This window comes from Sarcophilus harrisii, chromosome 1 (assembly GCF_902635505.1).
Source record: "Sarcophilus harrisii chromosome 1, mSarHar1.11, whole genome shotgun sequence".
Taxonomy (NCBI): domain Eukaryota; kingdom Metazoa; phylum Chordata; class Mammalia; order Dasyuromorphia; family Dasyuridae; genus Sarcophilus; species Sarcophilus harrisii.
This window is the reverse complement of record NC_045426.1, coordinates 499,900,624-499,924,103: the sequence shown is the minus strand read 5'-3', so window position 1 is coordinate 499,924,103 and position 23,480 is coordinate 499,900,624. Positions and strand designations below refer to the sequence as shown.

Below are 23,480 nucleotides of genomic sequence, written 5' to 3'. Positions count from 1 at the left end.
TTAATAGGATTCATTCTATTTTGCTAACATTTAACATTTGCATTTACTTGCTAATTTCATTCATTTAAATTTTATAAAGCCTAGTTTCATTTTGTCGGCAGTGTATTGTGTAGTCAAATTGTACATCATCTTTACTGAAAGCAGAACAGCACCATGGATAATATAAGACAATCAGTAATGCAGAAAATGTTTTAGAATAAAGTTAAATATACATACACAAAGAGGGCTAGCCTTCTGAATAGACAGAGTGATACCTATCATCATCTATATATGGTATGATTTGAAGAGATTCTCACCACAGGAACTTTTACCCCAAAATAGTCTTCTACCACTTTTCACAATGTCCAAAATTCCATTAAATATTTATTCTTTTTAGACTTCTTAAAATGGCAAGTCCTTTTAGAAAGCAAAATCCCTTAACCTATTATTGGATTAAACTTTTCATGGGGAATACTTTCAAACTTGAAGTTCAGCCAAGAAACCAAGCCCCTTGGAATAAAATTCAAAATAGATGCTAGATTTAGGAAGAAGGTCAGAATAAATAGTGTTAAAAGAGGAGTTTGTCATATACAAACAAAAGGATTAGAGTATCTTTTCCATCTTTCCTAGTGCTAGTTCAGCATATCTATTAATCATCAGACATTTATCAAAATGTCTACTGTATGCCAGTCACTATGCTAGGCACTTGGGGGATTATTATTATAATAATAATCCTTATTGTTAAGGAATTTATAGTCACTTCTGCCTGACAACTCTTTTTGCTCTTTTGACTTACTCAGAAGAGTAGATCTAGTTAGCATCTTCTTGCTACAGAATGCTTCTAGCTACATAACTACTTTGTTCTATTCTTGGAAAATACAAGCTTGATTGTATCATTCCATCATATGCCTCTGAATTTCTATCTAATAATAAATGAGAACTTAACTTTCTACAGACAATTTTTAATCAGAAGGAACAAGTATGTCCATTCATAAAAACAACTTGGTCCTTAGAAGAATTCTTAAGTTGCATTTCTTCTATTAATAATCTATGAATAGATTATGACTAATTTATTATCTGTTACAACCACAAATCATGATTCCCAAGTTACTAAACCAGTTCCCAAACCACTGAAAAATAAGGCTGAAGGTATGAAGAGGCTGGATTTCCTCACTGAATAGGGATACACATATGAGTGACTTATAATTGCTGATTGAAATATGTGCCTGATAAACTCAAATGTTATCCTCAGTGAAGACTCTCCTGATCACACATACCACCCATTTGTAATAAATTTTGAAAATCATTTTTAGCTCACCAAGAGCTTTCTTTGCACATTTTTGGCATATATTGACACTATGATTTGTGTGTGTGTGTGTGTGTGTGTGTGTGTGAGAGAGAGAGACAGAGACAGAGAGAGAGAGAGAGAAATTGTCAATACACTTAACTTTTTATAAGGGTAGGCATTATACATTCCTAAATTTTGTGAACTCCCCAACTACCTAGCAAAATACTTTGCACACAAGTGTTTAATAAATGTTTGTTAAATGAAATTCACCATACTTAGAATCCAAAATAAATATTTGAGCTCATATGCTTTATTAAAAAAAAAAAGAAAAGAAAAAACTATCTGCATGTCTTCTACTCTCATTATCTTGTATAATTAATTTGATTCCATTTAGAGTTCACACTTTAAAATTTAAATCTTTTCCTTCCTACTTACTACCTTTATACCTACATATACACACACATACACAAAGCACATAAATACACATTAAAAACACATTTAGATTCATGAATAGTCTGTGCTGACATTATATGATGATAAACACCAGAATTTCCTGAGGACCCTGTTTACCTTTCATTTTTGCCATTATAGTCACTTCAGTGAATGGGAAATGATGCTTTTAAAACTTCCTCCCAGTGCCTACCAGCATAATTCTGAAAATATGTATTTAATTTTGACCTCTCCACATAGTTTTATAATTTGTGTTAGATAAACAGACATTGATTGAAAAGATAACAAAATCCATGTTGAATGTGGTTGTGTTTCATCCTTTTAAACATAAAATAATACCCAAATAGAAATAATAGAAATCTTTTTAGAAAATATAATGATAAACTAGATCATAAGCTATCTTTTTCCTTTTTAAAGATTACAGTGTTTGAGCAATTACTGTCTGCTAATCTTTGTCCAAGATGTCTTTGAATCAGCATAAAACACAATTTTCACTAGATCATTAAAAGACCAAATAAGCCTGGTCATTTACAAATATTTGGTTTAAAATTTTTATGGAATAGTAATGATAGGAAGGGAGGTATAACTTGTTGTTAAAAATTACTGACATAAAACTGCCTCTCACAACACTATTCTGTCTGATAACAAGTAAACTGACTTAATAAGTAGAACTGAGAAAATTAATTTTTATTAATTTTTTAGAAAACATCGCTCTATGTTAGACATTTTTCTTTCTATGCTACCTTAGTGACTCTTCTGGTAACTATTTTTGTAAAATTAATATCCAAAGACTATTTAAAATGGCAGAGAACTTAGTTGCAAATTCACAAAGTGGAAATGGTCCAGGGGGTTGGGGGTGGTGGAAAGGCTTGAAGGTAAAAAAAAAAAAAAAAGCATATGAATTTACTTACTGTTCCATAAAAGGAACAAAACCAAAAAAATTTACTTGAAAATTATCCTCAAATTTCTGTTTATTTCCTTTTTGATTCCCTTCAGATCAGTTAGCACAATAAAAATCTGCTTTTGCTGGAGATATGCATGAGTACTAGATAAGCATTTATATTGCAAAATATAAGCTCTTCCTAACTTTTCCTTTTTTGGAAACTGTCTACTTCCCCCTCTCCAACCCAACCCCCTTTATTCAAACAGACCAAAGAAGAAAGAGAAATATCTGAAAAAATTATATTTTTGCAGCAGGGAAGTTCTTCATTCCTTGAGTCTCAGGTAAAAAACAAACATACAGGAATTTTCAAGATGGAATTGCTTTGGCACACTTAAGTTTCATTAGAATTAGTCCTTAGTTTTTATTTTTCTTACAACAGTTACTGTATTTTAAAATAAAGGTAGGTATGCTGTTTTTTGTTTGGATCTTGGGGGAGGGGAGTTGGGGTAATCTCTTAACTATTGTGATTAGCAGATGCTTATGTTTTCTTGTTTGATGTCTTCTGCCTTTAGGTGAGTGTATATCTGTGTTTTTGATGTACCAAGCATGTATTTTTTCAAACACTAGTTCTGAAAATTTTTATCTTTTCTTATGACTAATGTATATATTCTTTATGGGTTTCCATTAACTCAGATGATCTTGATTGATGATGATAGTTCTGAATTTTTATTGATCTTTCCATTAGCCAAAAGATTTAAAGAGACTCAAGGAAAGAGATTCTACTGGCACTATGGTTTCTTCTCATCAAATCATTTTGCAGAAAACGGTCCCATCAACTTTAGAGGTTATTTTTCAGTTCCTTAAACTATTACTAACACATAAATAAGTATGATCCATATGCATGCATACACATACATATGTACATATATGCATACATTTATATTTTAATCAAATATTTAGGTTCAGGCTTTGACATATGATAAATGTGAAATTAGATGCCTATTAATCACATACTGCCTATAAAGTTCTTTAGCTGCTTCATCACATCCTGGTGATCCTCTGCTTTCACAGAGAAGCTTATTGTAGAGAGGTTTGACTTCTTCATAAAGTTTAGAAGAATAGATGAAAAATAAGCACAAGATAATGTTCCCCAAAATGGGAAAAAGTGGTCAGTATTTATAAGAGATTTCAACTATTTACAAAATGGAAAATATTTAATTATTGAACATCTTTGAGACTCCAACTTAATCCCACAAAAGCAGAAAGATGTAGTTAAGGTTATGATATCCTTTCCCCAAATTTGGGGATTTTGCCAATTACTTAAAAGGGAAGAAAGAATTGAAACATTTTTTAACTGAAAAGGCATCCTTTGATTTTCTCAATTTACTCTAGGAAGCACATAAAAAGCTGTAAATAATGCAGCATATTCATGCACCATAGAATGCCTGACTGCTTAGCACAAAAAGCATATCTGCCTTTAGTCATACTTAGCATTAGATGTTTAAAGATTGGAAAATCAAAAAGTGATATGTCATTTACAGTTAATAATTTTCATCTGGATGGAGCTTTCAATCCAAATTGTCAGACACCAATGTTGCCACCTGCCATTTTGTGGTACCCCAGAATTGAGCATAGTTAAAGATTTCAGATAGCCCTTCTAGTTTTCTTAAAGGATTCTTATTTGAAAAACTGGAGAACCAGACATTCTAATTTAGCTTTTATATTTCAAATATAGGGCACAGAGGATTGGGTTATTGTAGACAAAATACCCACTGAGGTAGTTGATGGCGATTCAAAAAAAATTGTCACTTACAAAGTGGTGACTGTGAGCAGCAAAAGTGGTGACATTCCTGCTGATGTGTTAAAATCCAGCACCATTGAAATGCAGAGTTTTGATGACTTAACACGGGAAGTGCAATGGAAAGAAGAAAGCAAACAGAAAACATACACTTTAGGAAAATCTTATGATACTGTCTCTGGAAAAATTGTGACCATGACAGGGAAAGCTAAGGAGGGTGAAAAGGCAGGAGAGCCCTCCACACTTGAAGCCCTTCAGAAATTTGAGAGAGGGATGACAGAATCTGTGAAAATCATCCCTGTAATGACAGAATATGAGGTCCTAGAAGCTATCTCAGATGACAGAGCCAGGAGAGGATCTGAGGTGCACATTGTGAAAAGGAAATTATCAGAATCTTTGGCCCCCATAAAGGAAGCTGAATCCCGGCTGCCAAGTCCAGATGAAGAAAGTTTGAAGAAAGCCCAGAAGCTGGAAAAGGATTTGGAATTACCCACTGGCTTAAGAAGTATACAGCCTTCTGGGGTAGAACATGTGTCAGACAGTGAAACTTTAAAAGCAGAATTTTTTGCTCGCAAAGAAAAAAGCCCATCTGAATGGAGATATTCTCGGGAACCAGGATTCACCATTGCCACTGCTCATTATGTCAATGAATCAGCTGCATCTCGAGTGGTGGTAACCAGTGACTCTTATATGTCCTGTAATTTAAAGATTAAAGCATGGCTTTTTTTGGAGCCATACCCTTCCACCCTGATCCTTTCAGTTTCTCTTGCTACTTGGCTTTATGTTGACAACGGGCAACCCAGCTTTTTATTTTTTCATCGTTAAATAAGGACGGCAGTCCAATTATGAATTAGACATTCAGCCTTGCACTTTAATTTCAAATTCCCTGTAACCGAAGTGTAATATTGCTGCTGTGGCTTGCAAAGAAAATGGGGAGAGAAAGGTCTGCTTAAATCGGCATCGGCACCATCCCAATCCTAATAACTCTGCTTTTTAAAAGAAAAAAAATGCTTAAAATCACTACAGATTTATGCTGTTTTATTTCCCATTCTTTTCTATTCCTGACCTAAGTCTCTCAGATTCTTCCTTTCCTTCCTCCCTTTCCCTCTCGCCTATGGCTTTGTTAAAATAATGTGTATGAATGTGTTTGTGGGTGAATGTTCTGTCCTGTGTTGACTCTACATTTCTTTGTTTACTTAGACTAAGTCTACTGGTGAAAAGATTTTGGATGGCTCAGATATCTTCACTTTAATAGATTCTGCAAGAAAACCCACAGAGTTCATAGGAGGGGTTACTACTTCTTCACAGCACTGGGTTCAGGTGGCCATTTGCTTTCCTTTTTGGCTTTTCTGACTCTCCATATTTATGCTTCTTGCTTTGCTGTGTGTGTATATCTATGTATGTACATACATACAGCTTTTGTGGGTATACGTGCACACATGCATGAATATATGACATTGTATGCATGTATGTACATATAGGTACCTACATGTTTGTGTTGTGTAGATATATATATATATATATATATATATATATATGTGGCTTTCAGATATATGTTTGTGCATGTGTGTGTGTGTGTGTGTGTGTGTGTGTGTGTTTGTAAGCTATTTTGCCCTTAAAATATTTCCAGAATGTTAGGTTATTATCCTAGCAAGTGTTTATTATGTTTATCATTCTATTATTATTGTGCCTGTAATATACCTTTCATTCATTTCCAGTAAAATAGAAAAAAGTTCATAAAGCTTTCACACTGTGTATCTCTGCAGTATTTATTTTTATTTTGTTTTACTTGGCTTAGCACCTGGCCCCTAGACTGTTGACATCAATGTGGATATGCTGTAACATTTTTATTTTAATGTGTGTGATTTTTTTATATTGCATTTTGTTCTTCTGTTGCCCATATTCTAAAGTAATAGCCTAGGTTTCTGTTGAAGGCTAAAACAGATGTTGGAAGCAGGGAGCAAAGGTGATGTGATGGAGCTGGAGATAACTTGTTTTTTAAATCTATTTCTAGTTTTTAGCCTTTAACATAAACATTAGGCAACTGAGTAAGTGGCTTCTGTTTTATTGATTCTGAAGAAGCATCTTGATAATTTTTCTCCCCACAGAGAACAGAAACCAAGACGGAGCCCAGTGAAATACAGAAAGCATCAAGCGAGCAGCACCAGCAGCTTAGTGCAGAGAAGGTTGTTCAGCAAACAGTGGTGGTGGAGGAGAGACGTGTGATGAATGTGCATGCAAGTGGGGATGGTTCTAACCTGGCTGGAACTCATTTGGATGCTGCAGCTCAGGCAGCATCTGCTGTGGCTTCTAATATTACCGGGAAAGCAGGTTCTGCTCTGACTGAGGGGGCTAAAGAGGAGAAAAGGGAGGAGGAGGAGGCAGCTGATAAATCTGTGATCAAACAGGAAGAGATTGCCGCTGCTTCTCATGAGCAAGAGGAGGAGCAGACTGCAAGATCCCTCATTTTGGAATCATTGGAATCAAAACCTCATTTTGAGGTAACTAGTGGTTGACAATCCTTTCTATGCTAAAGGCAAATCGATCGATTCTGTCCTGAAATTGTTACCTCAAGAGAGTTTAAATAAGACATGGAATTCAGTTTGGTTCTCTATCTTTCCAAAGTGCAGTTTGTTTCTCCTCTTATTCCTTCCTGCATGGCAGTTATGGAGCTTGTTGCTAATTTCCATCTTTGGCAACATATAATATGATGATGTGGAAAGAACTGTAGACTCAGAATTGGGAACCTTGGCTAGCTCTGTAGCTAGGGAGTAGTCCTGTAACCATTCTGAGATGCTTCCACATCTGTAAAGTGGAATCAGTGATAATTGCCCTGCCTATGTTATAACAACAAAACTGTTGTGAGGAAGCCCTTTGTAAAGTGCTCTGGAAGAGTCAGGGGTTACTAGTAGTCAACTAGAAAGTTTCAGGATCAATAACATCTCAGTCTTTTGTAATTCATGAAATTAACAGTGGAGGATAGAAGTTGTGATCCACCAAAAATAAAATTAGTTGATTTTTTATTAAATTAGTTGATGGGTTTTTTTCTTTTTTATACATTATTTGGAAGAATCAAGAAATATAAATTCTCATAGGGTGGATACCAAAAATTGCAGTAAATAATTATTTCTTCAGTTTTGTCATCCTAGAGAGGAACCTCTTTTAGTTTTAATGAACTAGCTGTTCATTTGTTATCCCATTTCCAACAACAACAACAAAAAATTAACTGATTAACAGGATTGTGTTATTAGTCTATAGAGTGGGACTATTGGATGGGAAAGAGAAGAAAAAACTGCTAGAAATTTTTCCCAAAAATTCCTTTACCTGGAATATTTTTAATAAATACAAAGAATGTCTTGCAATTTCAGATTCTATTGTCCTTATATATGTGCGTACCTCATTTTTTCCTTGCTCCCCATATAATGCAGCATACATATATTCTACACTAATCTGATGCTTATGTCATTAAAAAATAAAGGCAGAAAAAATTGCATCACTAAACTGTAATAATCACTCTCCTTGCTTCCCATTGACACAGTCACCATCTGTGAAAACAGAGACCATCAGTTTTGGCAGTGTCTCCCCAGGAGGAATTAAGTTGGAAATTTCGACTAAGGAAGTGCCAGTAGTTCATACAGAGACAAAAACCATAACATATGAATCATCACAGGTAAGACTTATGCTAGAGGTGAAGCCATTCCTACTTTTCTCTAATTTATTTTTTTAGTTTTAACCTAATTTAAGATGAATTGTTTCTATAAAATCAGTTTTCTGTTAATGACAGCTGGAAAGCTCCAATCTTATTCTGTTATCTAGAGATAATCAATAGATATAAATTTTTTTAAATTCTTATTAAATATAATTACTGCAGATCATAGGGCCCATGGCTATAACAGCTAGATTTGTCTGTTCTTCTCTAACTCAGGTAGACCTTTGAGCTTGACAAACAGTATAGCATAGTTTTCATAATCAGGATACAAAAATAGATGCATTGAATATTATAGTCTTGAAATTATAGTATTATAAAGTTAGAAAGGAAATAGGATTATAGAAATTATCTGCTATAACTACATTGTTTTATGAATGATGCAACTGGTATGAAAAGGAAGCCAAAAATGAAAAAAAATTCTCACCCAATATATGAGACGGTCATCCAGCCTCTGCTTGAAGGTTTAAGGAAGGGAAACCCACTTTCTGTTGAGGATATGCCACTTTTAGACAGCTGTAATTATTAGGAATCTTTCCCCCCTGAAATCAACCTAATCTCTTCATAGCTTTCAACCATTGCTGCTGGTTCTGACATTTGAAACCAAATAGACCAATTCTTCCATATGACAGTTTTTGAAATGCTTGAAATTTAGTATCATGTACTCTGTTTTCTATTCTTCAGACAAAAATGCCCACTTCCTTACATTGACCCTCATATTACATGAACTCAGGGCTGTTCCCCGTCATCCTTACCTTTCAGAAAATTGGCAGCTTAAAGATTCCAAATGACTTATCCAAGGTCACATAGTTCATAAGTAATAAAGCCAAGATTTAAACCAGATCTTATTCCAGAGCCACTATGTTTCTATTATACCAGAGAGTTGGCATTCAGGGCACAGCTGTGCCATTTGCCATCATATGACCTGAATCAACTCAGTTTCATCATCCATAAAGTTGGGATATTGGACTAGATTTTGGTCTAGGGTCTGTGAATTTTCTTTAAAACATTTTTATTTTCCTTTTTCTGCCTTTTTCTATTTAGTTTTAAATAAAGACTTAAAAACAAAATTTTTTTAAAAAATTCGATAACTAACATAGTTTCCTTTGAAATTTTGTGTATTTTATCTACTTAAGCACATTATTCTGTGAAGGGGTCTGTAGGCTTTGCCAGATTGTCAAAGGGGTCTGTCACAGGAAAAAAGGTTAAGAATCTTAGTACTAAGCTCTTTGATCATAGGATAATATGCCCTTTCCTCAATATGTTTTGAGACTAAAAAGTAAACCTTTCCTATTTTAAGATGGAGGAAGAGAGATATAAATTTTCTACTCCTCAGCTCTCTCCTTCTCTGGTGATTTCTGAATATTTGCAGAAGTGTTTATTTCAGCAGTGCAGATAAAATTGTTAAAAATATTTTTCATTAACTTGGGGAATGTTTTTATTCCCCTCTCCTTTGTGGGGTAGGTTGATTCCAGTGCTGATACTGAGCCAGGTGTATTGATGAGTGCACAAACAATCACATCAGAAACAACCAGTACTACAACCACCACACACATCACCAAAGTAAGTGAAAAAACAAATAAGTTTCATTTCTTGGTGTGGGAAAGAGAAAGTTTACCATTTTCACCACCCCTTTAGGCCCCCACAACCAATCAAACAAAACCCCCTACTCTTTTTGAAGATGGAACTTAATAAGTTCAGTGAATTTTATAAGTTTCCTCCAATGTGGAAAGCCTTCCCACATGAATTTTAACAAACACAATATGGGAATGACAACACTGGGCAGTTTTATACTACTGTATTAATAACAAGATATATCACCATTTCTTGGCTTATTGTGTCTCTTTGATGTTAGAAGATGTAAAGCAGATATTATCTTCGTGGAATTTAGCATTTCATTCCATTCCTTATATGTTTGAGAGGTTCATTAAATATTTGCTATTTGTACATCTTTCTCCAGCCCCTATTTTATCCTCAATTCTAATCCGAATATTTTGAAATCTTTTCAGAAGTATTCTTTCATTTTTCAAAGAGTAATCTATGTTAGAGTGTTTTCTCAGCATTTTCAGATATTATTTTTTCCTTCCTGCAAAAAAAAAAGTATTCTTTTTATGACTACATTTATAGAGTGTGTCTTTGTTTCTTTTAGACTGTGAAAGGAGGCATTTCAGAGACAAGAATTGAAAAGCGAATAGTCATCACGGGAGATGCAGACATTGACCATGACCAGGTAGTGTGCATATGCTAGAAAATACCTGGGCAGAGGACCAAAAAGATAGCCATCCTAGTTATGCTATGATTTCTTCTGGCATGTTCTCTGAAAAATTACATATATATATATAAAGAGAGAGAGAGAGAGAAAGAGAGAAAGAGAGATAATTGGATAAACTTTTCAAAGAATGATGGCATAATTCATATCTAAGTCATTTTTCCTCATTTGTAAATTGTGTAAAGATCTCATGAATCTTCACCTGGCTACTGATCATGCATGTTCCACCTCCTTTTTGTTTTTGCCCTTCTGTGGTTTCCTGGGGATAGGCGCTGGCTCAGGCAATTAAAGAGGCCAAAGAGCAGCACCCTGACATGTCAGTGACCAAAGTAGTGGTACATAAAGAGACAGAGATCACACCTGAAGATGGAGAGGACTGACCCCAGGTAAGAGGCGTAGTGACTGTCGGCTCTGCCAGGCTAGCATGTGGCTCAGGGCACTTCCCCTTCATCTTTCACCTTAACCCACCTCTCTTTTCTTATTTCTCTCACTGGCACTTCTAATGATAGATTCCCAAAATATGGAGGACTTAGCATTCAGAGGGTTACAGTTTACTTCAGATCTGTCTGTACAGTCTTGATTTGCTTCTTCAGTCTGAAGCCTTGCCTTTGTTGCCAGTTAAAGAACAAAGAAGAGAACAGCTTTGGCTTGGGTGATCTCGCTGGCCATCCCATGTTATCCATGCTTTGATGCGCTCTGTTCATTGCCAAAATTTGAACTCTCAAAGTCGGTTTTCTATTATTTAAGCAGAACAAAGACCATTTTGTCCTGAAAGACACAATTTGTATGTTGTAAATACTATGGAAACAAAATGGTCCCATTTCTGTTTGATGACAAAATTACCTGATGGTAGACTTCCCCTCCAAACTTGTTTTGGTTCTGGCCCAGGCTGTATCTTAATTTATATCTGAAAGCCTGAGAGGTTTTTTGCAGTTTGGATGTCTTCTGCCTCTTGTATTTTACAGGGGTGTGTGTGTGTGTGTGTGTGTGTGTGTGTGTGTGTGTGTGTGTGTGTTCTAGTATAGCATTCTGCCTCAGAATGAGGCAGTAATGCAGCCTTTTTGCAATGACCCTTCTTCAAAACGGCATGTCTATCTAGCTGTTTTTTGGTGTGAGCATCATAACTAGACTGTATCTTTTGTAAGTGCACAAATTTGTCATGCATACTAACCTGCTATGCAAGAGCCCTCAATGCCTTGCTTTGAATGCCTAATGCAACAGCTGAACTGCTTGTAAAGTTTGCTTTGGATAATGGCCTCTGGACTTTGGAAGAACATCTGACAAACATAAGTGTATATTTATATTCTCTAGCATTGGTATAAGAAACATAGTATGATGAGTGACATCTCTTTTTTAAAAAAATGTTTTCCTGTTTCGGAAAAACAGAAATCTAAAGATCACTATATTCAAACTACTAATTTATTTTGGACGATGGAAACAGGCCTTCTGGAGTGAGTACAGCCACTTCAGTGGCATTGCATTAATTCTTTAAAAGAAAGCATATCATCAGCAGTTACGTGTACTGGAATGATATGATTATCTGTTTTCAGAGGAAGCGTTTAACTTGAGAGAGACATTTCTCTTGCAATCCCCATTGGAGTGAATCACTCCAATGACTTCAAATAAATAATTAACTCATCAAATCTCTTTCCTGCAGGAATAATTTAGCTTGCATATGAATCCAGTCATGCACACCATTAGGAACACCAGAGCCTATATGGAGTCCCCGTTCTAACCCGACTGACTGACTTGTATCTGTCCATGGAAAATTTCAGTCCAGAAGAATTGATCTTGACTGTTAATAAAGACAATGGCAGAGAGATCTTCCCATAATAGAGCAATCCGATTCAGCATCAGTAAACCGATATTGCATGAAGCAACGATAAAATTGCAAAAGAGCAGCATTTTTAATTTTTACAAAATGTCTAAGTTTTCAGCTATACCTGCACGTTCATAACCAACAATATAAACAGTGATCTCATGTAACACATAAACAATTCATGCCTTTCACAGTTTATTATTAAAGTCTAAACAAAATGATAATTTGTTAGGTGGCAAAACCTTTTTTGTTTACAAATTAAATGAAGATTACCCTCAAATGCTAGAAGCTGTATAGGTACGGTGTATAATGTTTTATCACACGTTAGATGTGCCAATAACACAGTTTATTCAGTAAACTTGAATCTTGTTCTTGTTTATCTGGTTTTATTATTATTATTATTATTCCCCTATAAAATGATGAACCCCTAATCCTATGAAAATATTTAATGCTTACAAAATGTGCTTTGTATATCTGATTTAATACCTTCTGAGGTAGTCATGATTTTAGTATTTCAACTTAATTTTCTTTGTTTTCTGCCTTGTTCTTCATTAAATCCAGAAAGCTTCCATTTGCCCTTCACAAGTCCTAAATCTATAAACTGTCATTATTTTGGGGAAACTTGTACTTTCCTTATATTACAAGATTATTACTCTGTAATAACTCTATTGTTTTTTATTGATTTTTTCCCTTTATGTTATTTGAAAAAAAAACAAAAAAAATTGTGTTTCATTTCAAAACCTGGTCAACATTTATAATCTAGTTCAGAGCGAAGCCTTAAATTGTACAGAACTTCCACTGTAAACTATTGAGTGTTCAGTTATAAATATCCATTGAAGAGTTCTATTCTCCATCACACTGTCAACTGCATCACAACACATGGTGAATGTATGTTTCTGCATAGTGAAATAAAAGTGGTAAATGCATTCAAAACTGTATCGTTCTATGTCTAAGAACTTAATACTGTGTATGTTCAATACGAGGGCGCAGGAATTGCATGACATCAAAGGCCTCATTCATCTACATGATATAAGTGTCTTGTCTTTCAACAGACCACACTGCAGCACTCAGACCATTTGAGATATTGTGGTGGGGGAAAGGGGAAGAGAGTAAAAATGGAATGGAAAGCATGAAAATACACTTCTCATTGCAAGGTTTGTTAAAGGTGATCTGCAAAAGCATGCTCACTCATTTTGTTCTCTATGTACTCTCTTAGTAAAAGTTTAAAAAAAAAAAAAGAAAGAAAGAAAAAATACACTTTGGAATCTCACTTTCCAATGCTGAGTGAAGAACTCTAGAATAATTTTTTGGGGGAAGAAATGAGGAGGCCCTTGAAAAGGAAGGGGACTACTCTCCCTTTTTCTCAGCTTTCTAAATAAACAAAATGGAAGTGTGGTATACGCTTTGCAGACAATGCATACATTCAAAATGCTTCCACAGATTATTAACTATTATATGATTAAAGTGTGAGCCCTTCTTAGTGCATTTAATCCTATTTCAGTGGCTATTTAAATTAATGCTAGCCTTATGTCTTCACTTTCTGCTTTGCCCGGTGTTCAGAAATTTTAAATTATCCTGCCCAAAGATCAAGAAACCTTTTGAAGAAAAGTTGTATTCAGCCATATATGTTTATTATATAGAGGGATAGGATTTCCTTCACCCTCTTCCAGAGACCATATACTATCAGGAACTGATTGGCTTCCAGTTCATGTGAACTTCCAATCCCTTATGAATGCCATTGAGGAATTGAGTCATCATAAATGTACAGTTGTGATCGACAGAAGATTCTAGTCTGGTAAATCAGCACTGGACCTGTGGGAAACATCACATTTCCTCCCAAGGACTATCTGCATGGAGATTTGTCCCATCTGTGACATCCCATCATAAAGATGTCACCATTTAAAAATCCCATTGTGGCATTTTTTGTCTTCATTTTGTCTCTGTATTTAGTAGTAGGTGTAATGTCTTTTATTATCATGAAGTCATTTAACCAAACATCTTCTCTTTTTCTCTGGCTCACTTCCTCAAACTACTTGGTTGACAGTTTCTGAATTAATGCATCCTTCATGAAAATTAATTAAATTGGAAAACCCCAGATACATCCAAATTCTACCATCCAAAATGGAATTCATTAATTCTGGACTATTATTCAAGAGTAGTGCATGATCTCCTGACTGAACTTGAGTTCAAAGAACCAAAACCTGTAACTATTTATGTGACTTTTGTGGTTATAATCTTGGACTTCAGGCAAAATATGTATAAGATAAAAGACATGTTTAAGTAGTATTTTCAAAATAACAATACCTTTGTGATTTTCTTCAGTGTAAAGTTAGCAAAGTGAAGGTTGCCTCTTTTAATTTTTCTTCTTCTAAAAGCTTTCATCCAGATTAATTCCTTATATTTTGGGGAAAAAAGTAGAAGAACATAGAAATCATTATGCTAATTCTTTCCAATTTTATTTTTTTTCTATCATGAATGATACTTCCTGTGAGTTTCATTATATCTTCACAGAGAGGTTGGAAGCTATTTCTGATGTGAAATTTGGACAATGTCTCAGGAAGAAAAACATTTCTATTTTCTCCTTCTGCAAGACACAAAAACTAATTTAAAAAAAATTACTTGAATCACCCATTAACAATCGGATGTTTTTGGTGTGATCTTGCCACAGAGTGATGGCAAGATCAGTCAAGTGATACTGACATTTGTAAAGGCTGATGTAAAGGAAATTTCTCCTTCTCTGAAGGATGGTTGAGAAATTAAGACTTAGAAGATCTTCAAGGTCTGTTCTAATACTCTGATGGTAGTTTGATGGTATGATTCATTATTCTTTTCATCCAAGTAACTTCTTTAGTTTTTTAGGAGAAAAATGGTTATGTTAACAATGTCTGGAATATGAGCCTGCAGTTTAAGAAAAGGATCTTTCAAAGAGAAAACATGTTTGGTCATTACATTATTAAGATAGAGAGTTGCCTGGCAGAAATAAGCACACAGCATAATTATATCCAGATACCAGTAATATTAAAGACCTGGAAAGCATTTTTTTTCCTCCTCAAGTGATGACTACTACTTTTTAAAATGCTGTTATTCATCATGTACTAGGTAGAATTACTTCTCCATTCCCCAAGGTCAGGGCTTCCTCCTAAGCTTGTTGAGTTCTTTCTCCATTTTAAAAATCTCCATTTAAAACCTTCCACATTGCTTTTAGGCTAATCCTTACTTACAACTGAAATCAAGCTTTATGAGAAGCTGAAGTTTCTAAAGTTTGGCACAGTGGTTTATAATGCATTTTAACTGGTAAGTGCTAAGGGATGTGAACAAGTTAGGCTGCCAAGGTGATATCTTCATCATTCTGTCTCATAGATGTAGAATTCAGACTACAAAGATGAAAAGATTCTGATTGTCTGTTTTAGTTGCTTGACAGCAGTTTCTTTGAGTTTTAAGAATACCATTTTTGTGGGAATTTCTTAATATTTCTTAAAACTCACATTAAATTTGATTGAGGTACAAGAGAATAGGCAGGAATTAAGAGAAAACATAATAGAGTACATGGATCTTCTTTTTTCACTCAGACTTTAAAAAATTTGTAACTAAAATTTGGTCAAGAAAATTTACTATGGATTTTAAATAAATTTATCAGAAAAGAAAAAATACCAAGGAATATCCTAGAGAATTCTTTTTTGCCACCTTGAGATTAATATGATCTTTCTAATCATTTACTCCCTCCCTTTATTCTTTCTTTTTAAAGAATTTTATTTTATTTGAAAAAAACAGTAAGGAAAAAAAAGCAGAAAAGAAATACAAAACAAAATTAAATCAGAAGAGGACATTATCATGTGCCCAGCAGAACATCAGGGGGGATTGAAAATATATAACAACAAATTATCATATCAAGAAAGCATATATATTAGTAGAAATTATATTTGTGAATGTCCATTTTTCTTTACTTCCTTGTAAATTGTTCTTTAGTTCTCTGCTATAGACCTTATTTACTTTATTCTTTTTTTCAGCTTCCCCACCATCCTCAAGCAATCTACAGTTAAGAAAAGATATATTTATGTATACGTATATGTAGATATATACATACATACATACACATATACATACACATCTCTTTCCTGCCCGTTACCTTTTTAAATTCTGCTCCATAAGTTGCCTTTCTATTACTTAACCTCCTGACACCCAAAGATCCCTCCCTATCTTCTTCTCTCACCCTTTACTTCCCCATCCATCCCTCCCCCTTATTTCTTTATAGATTTTGGAGATGCTGTACCCTTCATGGTATCAATGTAGAGCTGCCCATTCCCATTGTGAGTAAATTTTCAAAACTATGAGCCCTCCTCCTTACCCAATGCCTCTGTGTCTATTCTTCCTTTGCACTTCATTTGTATAACCTGATTACTATTGTTACCTTGACTCTGCCAATCTTTCTTTTGAACTGCCCTATTGTTGAAGTGAATCTTAAACATCTAGTATATACATTTTCACATGTTAAAAAAAAAGCAATTTATATATGTTTAAACAATTTATCTATGTTAAGTTTCTTAAAATTGATCTTTCATATTGACTATTAAATTTTCTGTCAAATTTGGGTTCTGTTGATAGAAAGCCCTGAAAATCTGCAAGTTCATTAAATGCCCATTTTTTCTCATTCAGAATTAGAAAGATATTTTTCTGGATATGATATTTTTGGCCACAGGTCTAGTTTTTTTGACTGTTGGTAGATTTCAAGACCCGAGGTTGTTTATTGTAGATACTGCTACAATTCTAAGTGTAGCTCTAGAGTATTTGAATTGCTTTTTCTTGTTTCTTGCAATATTTTCTCTTTGATGTAGGGATTTCAAAATTTGGCAATAATACTCTTATGTGTTTTCCACAAAGGATTTCTCTGAGGTGATAATGGGTGGATTTTTTTCTATTTCTACATTCCCCTTATATTCTATTACTCCAAGACAATTTTCTTGGATTATTCCCTGCATTATTGTATCAAAGTTCTTTTTGGTCACAACTTTCTGGTAGTCCAATTATTCTTGTTTTCTCTTCTTGATCTGTTCTCCAGATCTGTCATTTTTCATATAAGATGTTTTACATTCTGTTCTATTTTCTCATTCTTTATAATATGCTTTGTTATTTCTTGGTCTCTCACAGCTTCACTGGCTTCCGCTTTCCCTTGCCCAATTCTTTTTTTTTTTTTTTTTGCTGAGGCAATTGGGGTTAAGTGACTTGCCCAGGGTCACACAGCTAGGAAGTGTTAAGTGTCTGAGACCAAATTTGAGCTCAGGTCCTCCTGACTTCAGGGCTGTATCCACTGCGCCACCTGTCTCCCAATTCTAATTTTTAAAGAATTATTTTCATCTTTGAGACTGTATCTCCTTTTCTAGTTGGTTAACATTTTTTCATAAGTTTCTTGTTTTTCATGGGTGGTTTTTGAGTTCTTCAATAAATTTTTTCTGGGCAGGGAACCATTTCACATTACTCTTTAGGGTAGAAGCTTGTTTTTTTTTATTTTTACACTAAAGTTTCTCTGATATTGAACCCCTGTTCCCATAATATGTTTCAGTGGTGATGTTATTTATTCTTTGACAATTCATTTTTAAAAATAAGAAATATTATTGTAAGCACTTTTAATCGTGTGTGTGTGTGGGGGGGTGTTCCCCAAACTTCTCTTCAGTTATTCATCCTGACAGTAACCCCAAACCAAGAGTTCCATTTTCCTGCAAGTGCCCACAGCCAGCCCTGCCCCACTGCCTCTGTATTCACCAGGTGCTGGTTCCTATCAGCCTAGATTCACTCTGTCTTCCAGGCTGAAACTCCACTGAAAGTCTGGAGGTGAAAGTCTCTGTGGTTCCCCCTCAGGCTCCAGCCACATCAGCTAGCCCAAGGGATTGCCATTTGCTTCTCTAGGGCTAAATATGTTTTCACTTTGGACAAGTTTATCCCCAGTCCAGGGGAATTTCTTCAGATATTCTCAGGCTGAATCTGGAGAACCCCTATTCTGCCCCATTTTTTTTTTTTATTTTTCCCCAGCCTATGGTTCGCCTTGAGGAGCAAATTTGTTCTGTTTGTGGGGAAAATCAGGAGAGCTTGAAATTTACCAACTTACTTCACCATCTTCCCAGAATCCTCCCTTCCTCTCTTTATTCTTTCACACTGTCACCTTTATATCATTCTGTGTTTTAGCAAATGCTTCTTGACAATTGGCTTTTAAAATTAACCTTAGTCATTACAATGGCTAGAAGAGAGAAATCCTATTTCTAGGTGGGTTTAGCTCCTGCCTTGATGCCTTGATGCCTGCTAAATACTGTGTGACCAGGAGCAATCTTCTTGAGCATTTTAAACTATTTCCTTCTCTATAAACTAAACATAATAGTATTCATCTGAACTATTGGATAAGCTAAAAAAAAACTTCAAAAATGTGAATTATCATTTTAGGTGTAGGGATAGGAATAAGGATGAATCCTGTGATTTCATTAGAGGGAGAGGAACAGAAAAACAAAATAAATATTTCTTCTAATAAAGGAAATGTTTGTGTCTAGTATATATTACTAACTATAAATTATTGTCTACAGATTTTGAGCAGTTTGTCTTGTTTTCTTTTACACCTAATTTACAATCTCATTCTCCTTCTATCCCACCATATTGGAGGACTGAAACTCACATATTGATAGTTCCTCAAATATCCTAATCACCCAATTCCTCAGTTTATTCATTTCCCATGATCTTCTCTTCCTCTCCTTAGTTGCACACAAAGATAATCATTCTTGAAATATTAGTTTCCCATGCTCTATTTCCATGTTCATCAATCTGAAATTCTCTTCTGATTCCCATCTGTTGTCTTTCCACCTTTCCATCCTCCTTGCAGTCACAACACATGTTCTTTGTGTATATCATCTTTAATCCTTCTATTCCCTAACTCTCTCCCAAACCATCAACCCCTACACTGACTTTACTCTCCCTATTTCCCCATCTTGGCCCTTTGGTGAACCAGTTTGCTTCTACTCCATCTTTTCTTTTTTCCCTTGCTCTTTGCTCCTATTGTCCATCTTACATCTTATAGTACCATTTTACCAAGCTTCAGCCCTAGATTATATCCATAGTTTACTTCTTCCTCCTTCATTCCTGTTTCCCATGAAGAGGTGCCCTTTCTTTCCCAGGATCTCTACAGGTACAAGTAATCTCATTCAATTCAATCTTCACCAGAACATCACTCCCCCTTTCATCCCTACTTTCACTCATCTTCAATCTCTCCCTATTTTAGCTGCTTCCCTAATGCCTACAAAGATGGCCACAATCTCCCTGTCTCAAATCGTTCATTTGATCCATTCATTCCTGATAGCCATCCAAACTAGAGAAGGCTGTCTACAATCAACGTCTCAACTTCCTTTTGTCTTACTCCATTCTTAACTCTACAGTATAGATTTGACCTCAGCCACAAACCTGAACCTAATCTCCAAAATTATCATTGAGTGACCTCCTCATTGCTAAATCTATTGATTTTTTTTTCTCATCCATCTTGGTCCTTACTTCATCCTTTGACAATGTTGATCACTTTTTTTGATACTCTTTCTTCTTTTGCTTTTCATGTCACGGTGCCCTCCTAATTTCATACTACCTATTTGGTTGCTTCTTGGTTCTTTTGTGCCATCCTCTTTTGCTGGATTTTCATTGAGGTCAGGCCTCCTAACCATAGGTATCACTTGAGGTTCTGTCCTGGGTCCTCTTCTCCCTCTATATTATTTTACTTCTCATCAATTCCCATAATTTCAACTATCATCTCAAAGAAGATGATTCTGATTTATTTTGTCCAGCCTTACCTCTCCTAACCACCAATCTCACATCTTCAACTCCTTATTGGATATTCTGGACTAACTGCCTCATAGTAAGCTTAACATGTTCAAAATTAATAAAACCTTCCCCTCTTCCTGGTTTCCCTACTACTATTGAGGATACCCTCCCAGCCACCCATGCTCACATGTCATATTCAATACCATGTTCTCACTGTACCTTTTCCCCTCTCCCCAACCTTATATTCAATCAATTGCAAAGTCCTGTGGTTTCTATATTCACAGCATCTTTTACATAATCTTTTTTTCCTTTGATATTTCCACCATTCTGGTGCAGGCCTCATCATCTCATACTTAGACTGTTGGAGTAGCCGGCTGGTTGGTCTACCTACTCTCCAGTATATTCTCCACCCAGCTGTTAGATCAATTTTCCTACATCTGTCCATGTCACTGTCCCACATCCAACCCCTATCATTGAATCAACTGAAGTGCCTTCATGTTAGCTCCAGGATCAAACACAAAATTGCCCTTTTTGGCTTTTTAAGCTCTCCATAATCTGTACCCCTCCACCCTTGTCAGTCTTCTCACTTCTTACATCTAAGCACATCCTCCGCAAGCCTGTGATACTAACTTCCTTGCTATTTCTCAAACAAGACCCTTCATCCCCTGACTTCAGACAATTTTAATTTACTATCTTCCATGACTAGATCTATTTTCTTCCTCGTTTTTGCCTTCTACTTTCCTTAGTTTCCTTCAAGAGTCTTGGAAATCCCACTTTCTGCAAGTAACCTTCCTTGATTACCTTTAAAACTATTGCCTGGCTTATGTTAATTATCTCTAATTTGTCTTTATATTTTATCTGTACATAGTTGTTTGCATGTTATCTCCATCAATGAATGTTGAGCTGCTTGAGAGAAGGGATCAGGTTTTGCCTTTGTATCACCAAGGCTTAACAACGTACTTGGTATATAGTAGACATTTAATAAATTTATTGATTAAGGACTATTATTAAGGATTCTGTCTTTAACCTCTTAAAAATTTCAAGCACTATTTTCCATACTCTTCAGGGTTATTAATAGAACTGTCTTACCTCCCATTTGTTCACTCTGAAAGAATGTCCTAACCACATAGGAGATAAGAATAATGATAATAACTTTTAAGATTATAAAGCATTGTCAATACGTTTATCTCATTTGATAGAAAATGGCAAATACACTAATTGCAATAACCCTTTTCCACAATTGTTAAAGACGAAATTATTATATCCAGCTGCATTTATAACTTCTGCCTTTACCTAATATTTTCCAATGGGGAAAATGCATTATTGTATTAAGTTGGAAAGCACTCCACAGCATTGATTGCTTGAATAAAAATAGCAAAGAAGGAAAACACAGTCCATCTTTTACCATATCAAGAAGAAAAAGTTTATACCTGTCTTTCTCTAATATTCATTACTGGAATCACAAAGGAATGATGTGAGACTTTCTAAAGAAGCTATTTGTAATTCTTTCAGTTTTCCTAGACAGATTACAAATAATGATCCATTAAAGTCATGGCATCTCAGGAACCTGCTGCCCTTCATCTGCCAACTTAAGTCAATGTTTTGTACATAAATGTGTATGTAAGAAAAAAATAAGGCTTCTATTTTAAACTACTATAAGCTTTTTCTCCCTAAGTCTTTATAAATTGGAAATACTGATGATCACATTGTAGCACATCTATTTACCACTTCCCCACAAGTGCTTGCCCCTCCCCTCTATCCTTATTTCAAGTGCACTTTTACCCCCTTGGGTTTTTGAGGTATATGCTGCTAATAATAGTGTTATTAGAAAGAATTTGTAGCAAGATTTCAAAAAGTGCTTATTGGGGGAAAAGATTGCTTTCACCTGTAACTTAGATAAAAAGCTGTCATCACTTTTTCATGTTCAGTGGTATTAATTTAGATCTCAACCAGTGCCTGTTGATGACTTGAGCTAATTGTTTTATAATGATCTTCCTATATAAATGGGATTAATGTGTGAAAGTACAGTGAGATTGAGAAGATTATACTGTGTTGGCAAGAGGAATAAAGTTAGTTTAAATAACTTGGGGTTTTGTGTGATTTTGTTCTCCTTGAACCGTTACTTAAAATCCTTTCCATATTTTTTCAAATCATCAAACTGTGACCTTCCAGTATGATAAGAAATCACAGTGAAAAATTTATCCTTACGAGGTTTTGGGAATCTCAATCATGAATTTTATTTATAATTTTATATAGCCTATGCATTGCTCCTACCCTTTATTCAGTGAACCAACATCAGTGCCTCTTTCCTTTTATACACCTTAGAATTCAGGGATTTTTAACCTAGGTTTTTTGTATCATGGATCTCTGTCCCCAGTCTGGTGAAGTCTACAGACTCCTCAGAATAATGTTCTTTAAGTACATAAAATAAAATAAAAAGGATTACAAAAGTAACCAATTACATTGAAATACAATTATTATTTGTTTTCTAGCCATGTTCATAGATCCCAGGTTGAGAACCCTTACTTAAAGCATAGATCCCAAATTAATTCTAATCTGAAAGTTTGCCTTGTTTATATATATATTCCTGGGAGTGACTTCATTGAGGTGAATATACTTGTTCAGGAACTTGTGTTATAAAGTTGCAGAAAAATGAAGATGAGATTCAACTTGACAAGGAGGGTGTATAAATGCAATTAAGTTGGATTAACCTTCTAAAAATAAAAATTAAATGAGAGAAGAATCATTAAGATATTGAGTTTCTGATTGAATTTCAGGTTCCTAAAAAGACTTGAAAAATGACTTCTTGTTAAGGAGTATTTCACTATGATAGTAGTTTTGTTCTTGCTACTTTCTAAGAGTGACATGTAAATAAAGTGAATGCCTTTGGAATAGTCCCTTTTTTTAGGTTTGACTGGACTTATATCAGTACCTCAAACATATAGTTCCCTTCAACTCTCAGTTTCTCCAAATCTATAGTATTTTCTATGGTATTTTTCTCACTGTTGAATCAGATTTTCCCAAGACTCTCCTTAATAACTTAAGTAAATTTCCTAAAAAAGCATGATTCACCCTGCCCAGTAGAACACCATAGGACTGCAGGGAACACCTGGCATAGTATTGAATAGGATCAAACCTCACCACATTCTTAGTCTTTTGCAAACCTTGTGTAAAAATACCACATTAAATATATTTTTATGAAGATCAGTTTTCTTCAAGGAAAAGGGTATTTTTGTTGAAATGGTTTTGGAAACTTAATAATAGGTCTTTCAAAAGACTATTATTAGCTAGTCTTTTCTTCACTTAGAGGATGATATGATGTAAGATACTTGGAAAGCAATGTGGAGAGGATGAGCCTTAAATGGCAGAAATTTATTTAGAATCCTTTCTTAACATTCTCAGCCCTGAAAAGTTGCTATTTGAAGAGTTCCTCTTCAGCAAGTAGTCTTCCCAAAAGCTAACATTGAACTCAGTGAATTGATTTATGCCCTCTTGTCAGTTGTAAA

General features: G+C 34.9%; 1 protein-coding gene across 20 annotated transcripts in view; it reads left to right on the top strand.

Annotated features, from left to right (window-relative positions):
• Positions 1-23,480, top strand: part of EPB41L3 (erythrocyte membrane protein band 4.1 like 3) — a 220,782-nt gene that overhangs the window by 156,900 nt on the left and 40,402 nt on the right. For 6 of the 20 annotated variants that reach the window (XM_031946607.1, XM_031946606.1, XM_031946604.1 and 3 more), the window contains 4 exons: positions 6,507-6,899; positions 7,937-8,068; positions 9,569-9,667; positions 10,254-10,334. In XM_031946607.1, coding sequence (XP_031802467.1) covers positions 6,507-6,899; positions 7,937-8,068; positions 9,569-9,667; positions 10,254-10,334 — 705 coding nt within the window. Of the gene's footprint in view, positions 1-2,866; positions 2,942-3,345; positions 3,445-4,335; positions 5,071-5,598; positions 5,719-6,506; positions 6,900-7,936; positions 8,069-9,568; positions 9,668-10,253; positions 10,335-10,642; positions 10,760-12,030; positions 13,126-23,480 lie in introns of those variants that run through there. The other 14 variants (XM_031946605.1, XM_031946603.1, XM_031946611.1 and 11 more) reach the window with 8 other exon arrangements.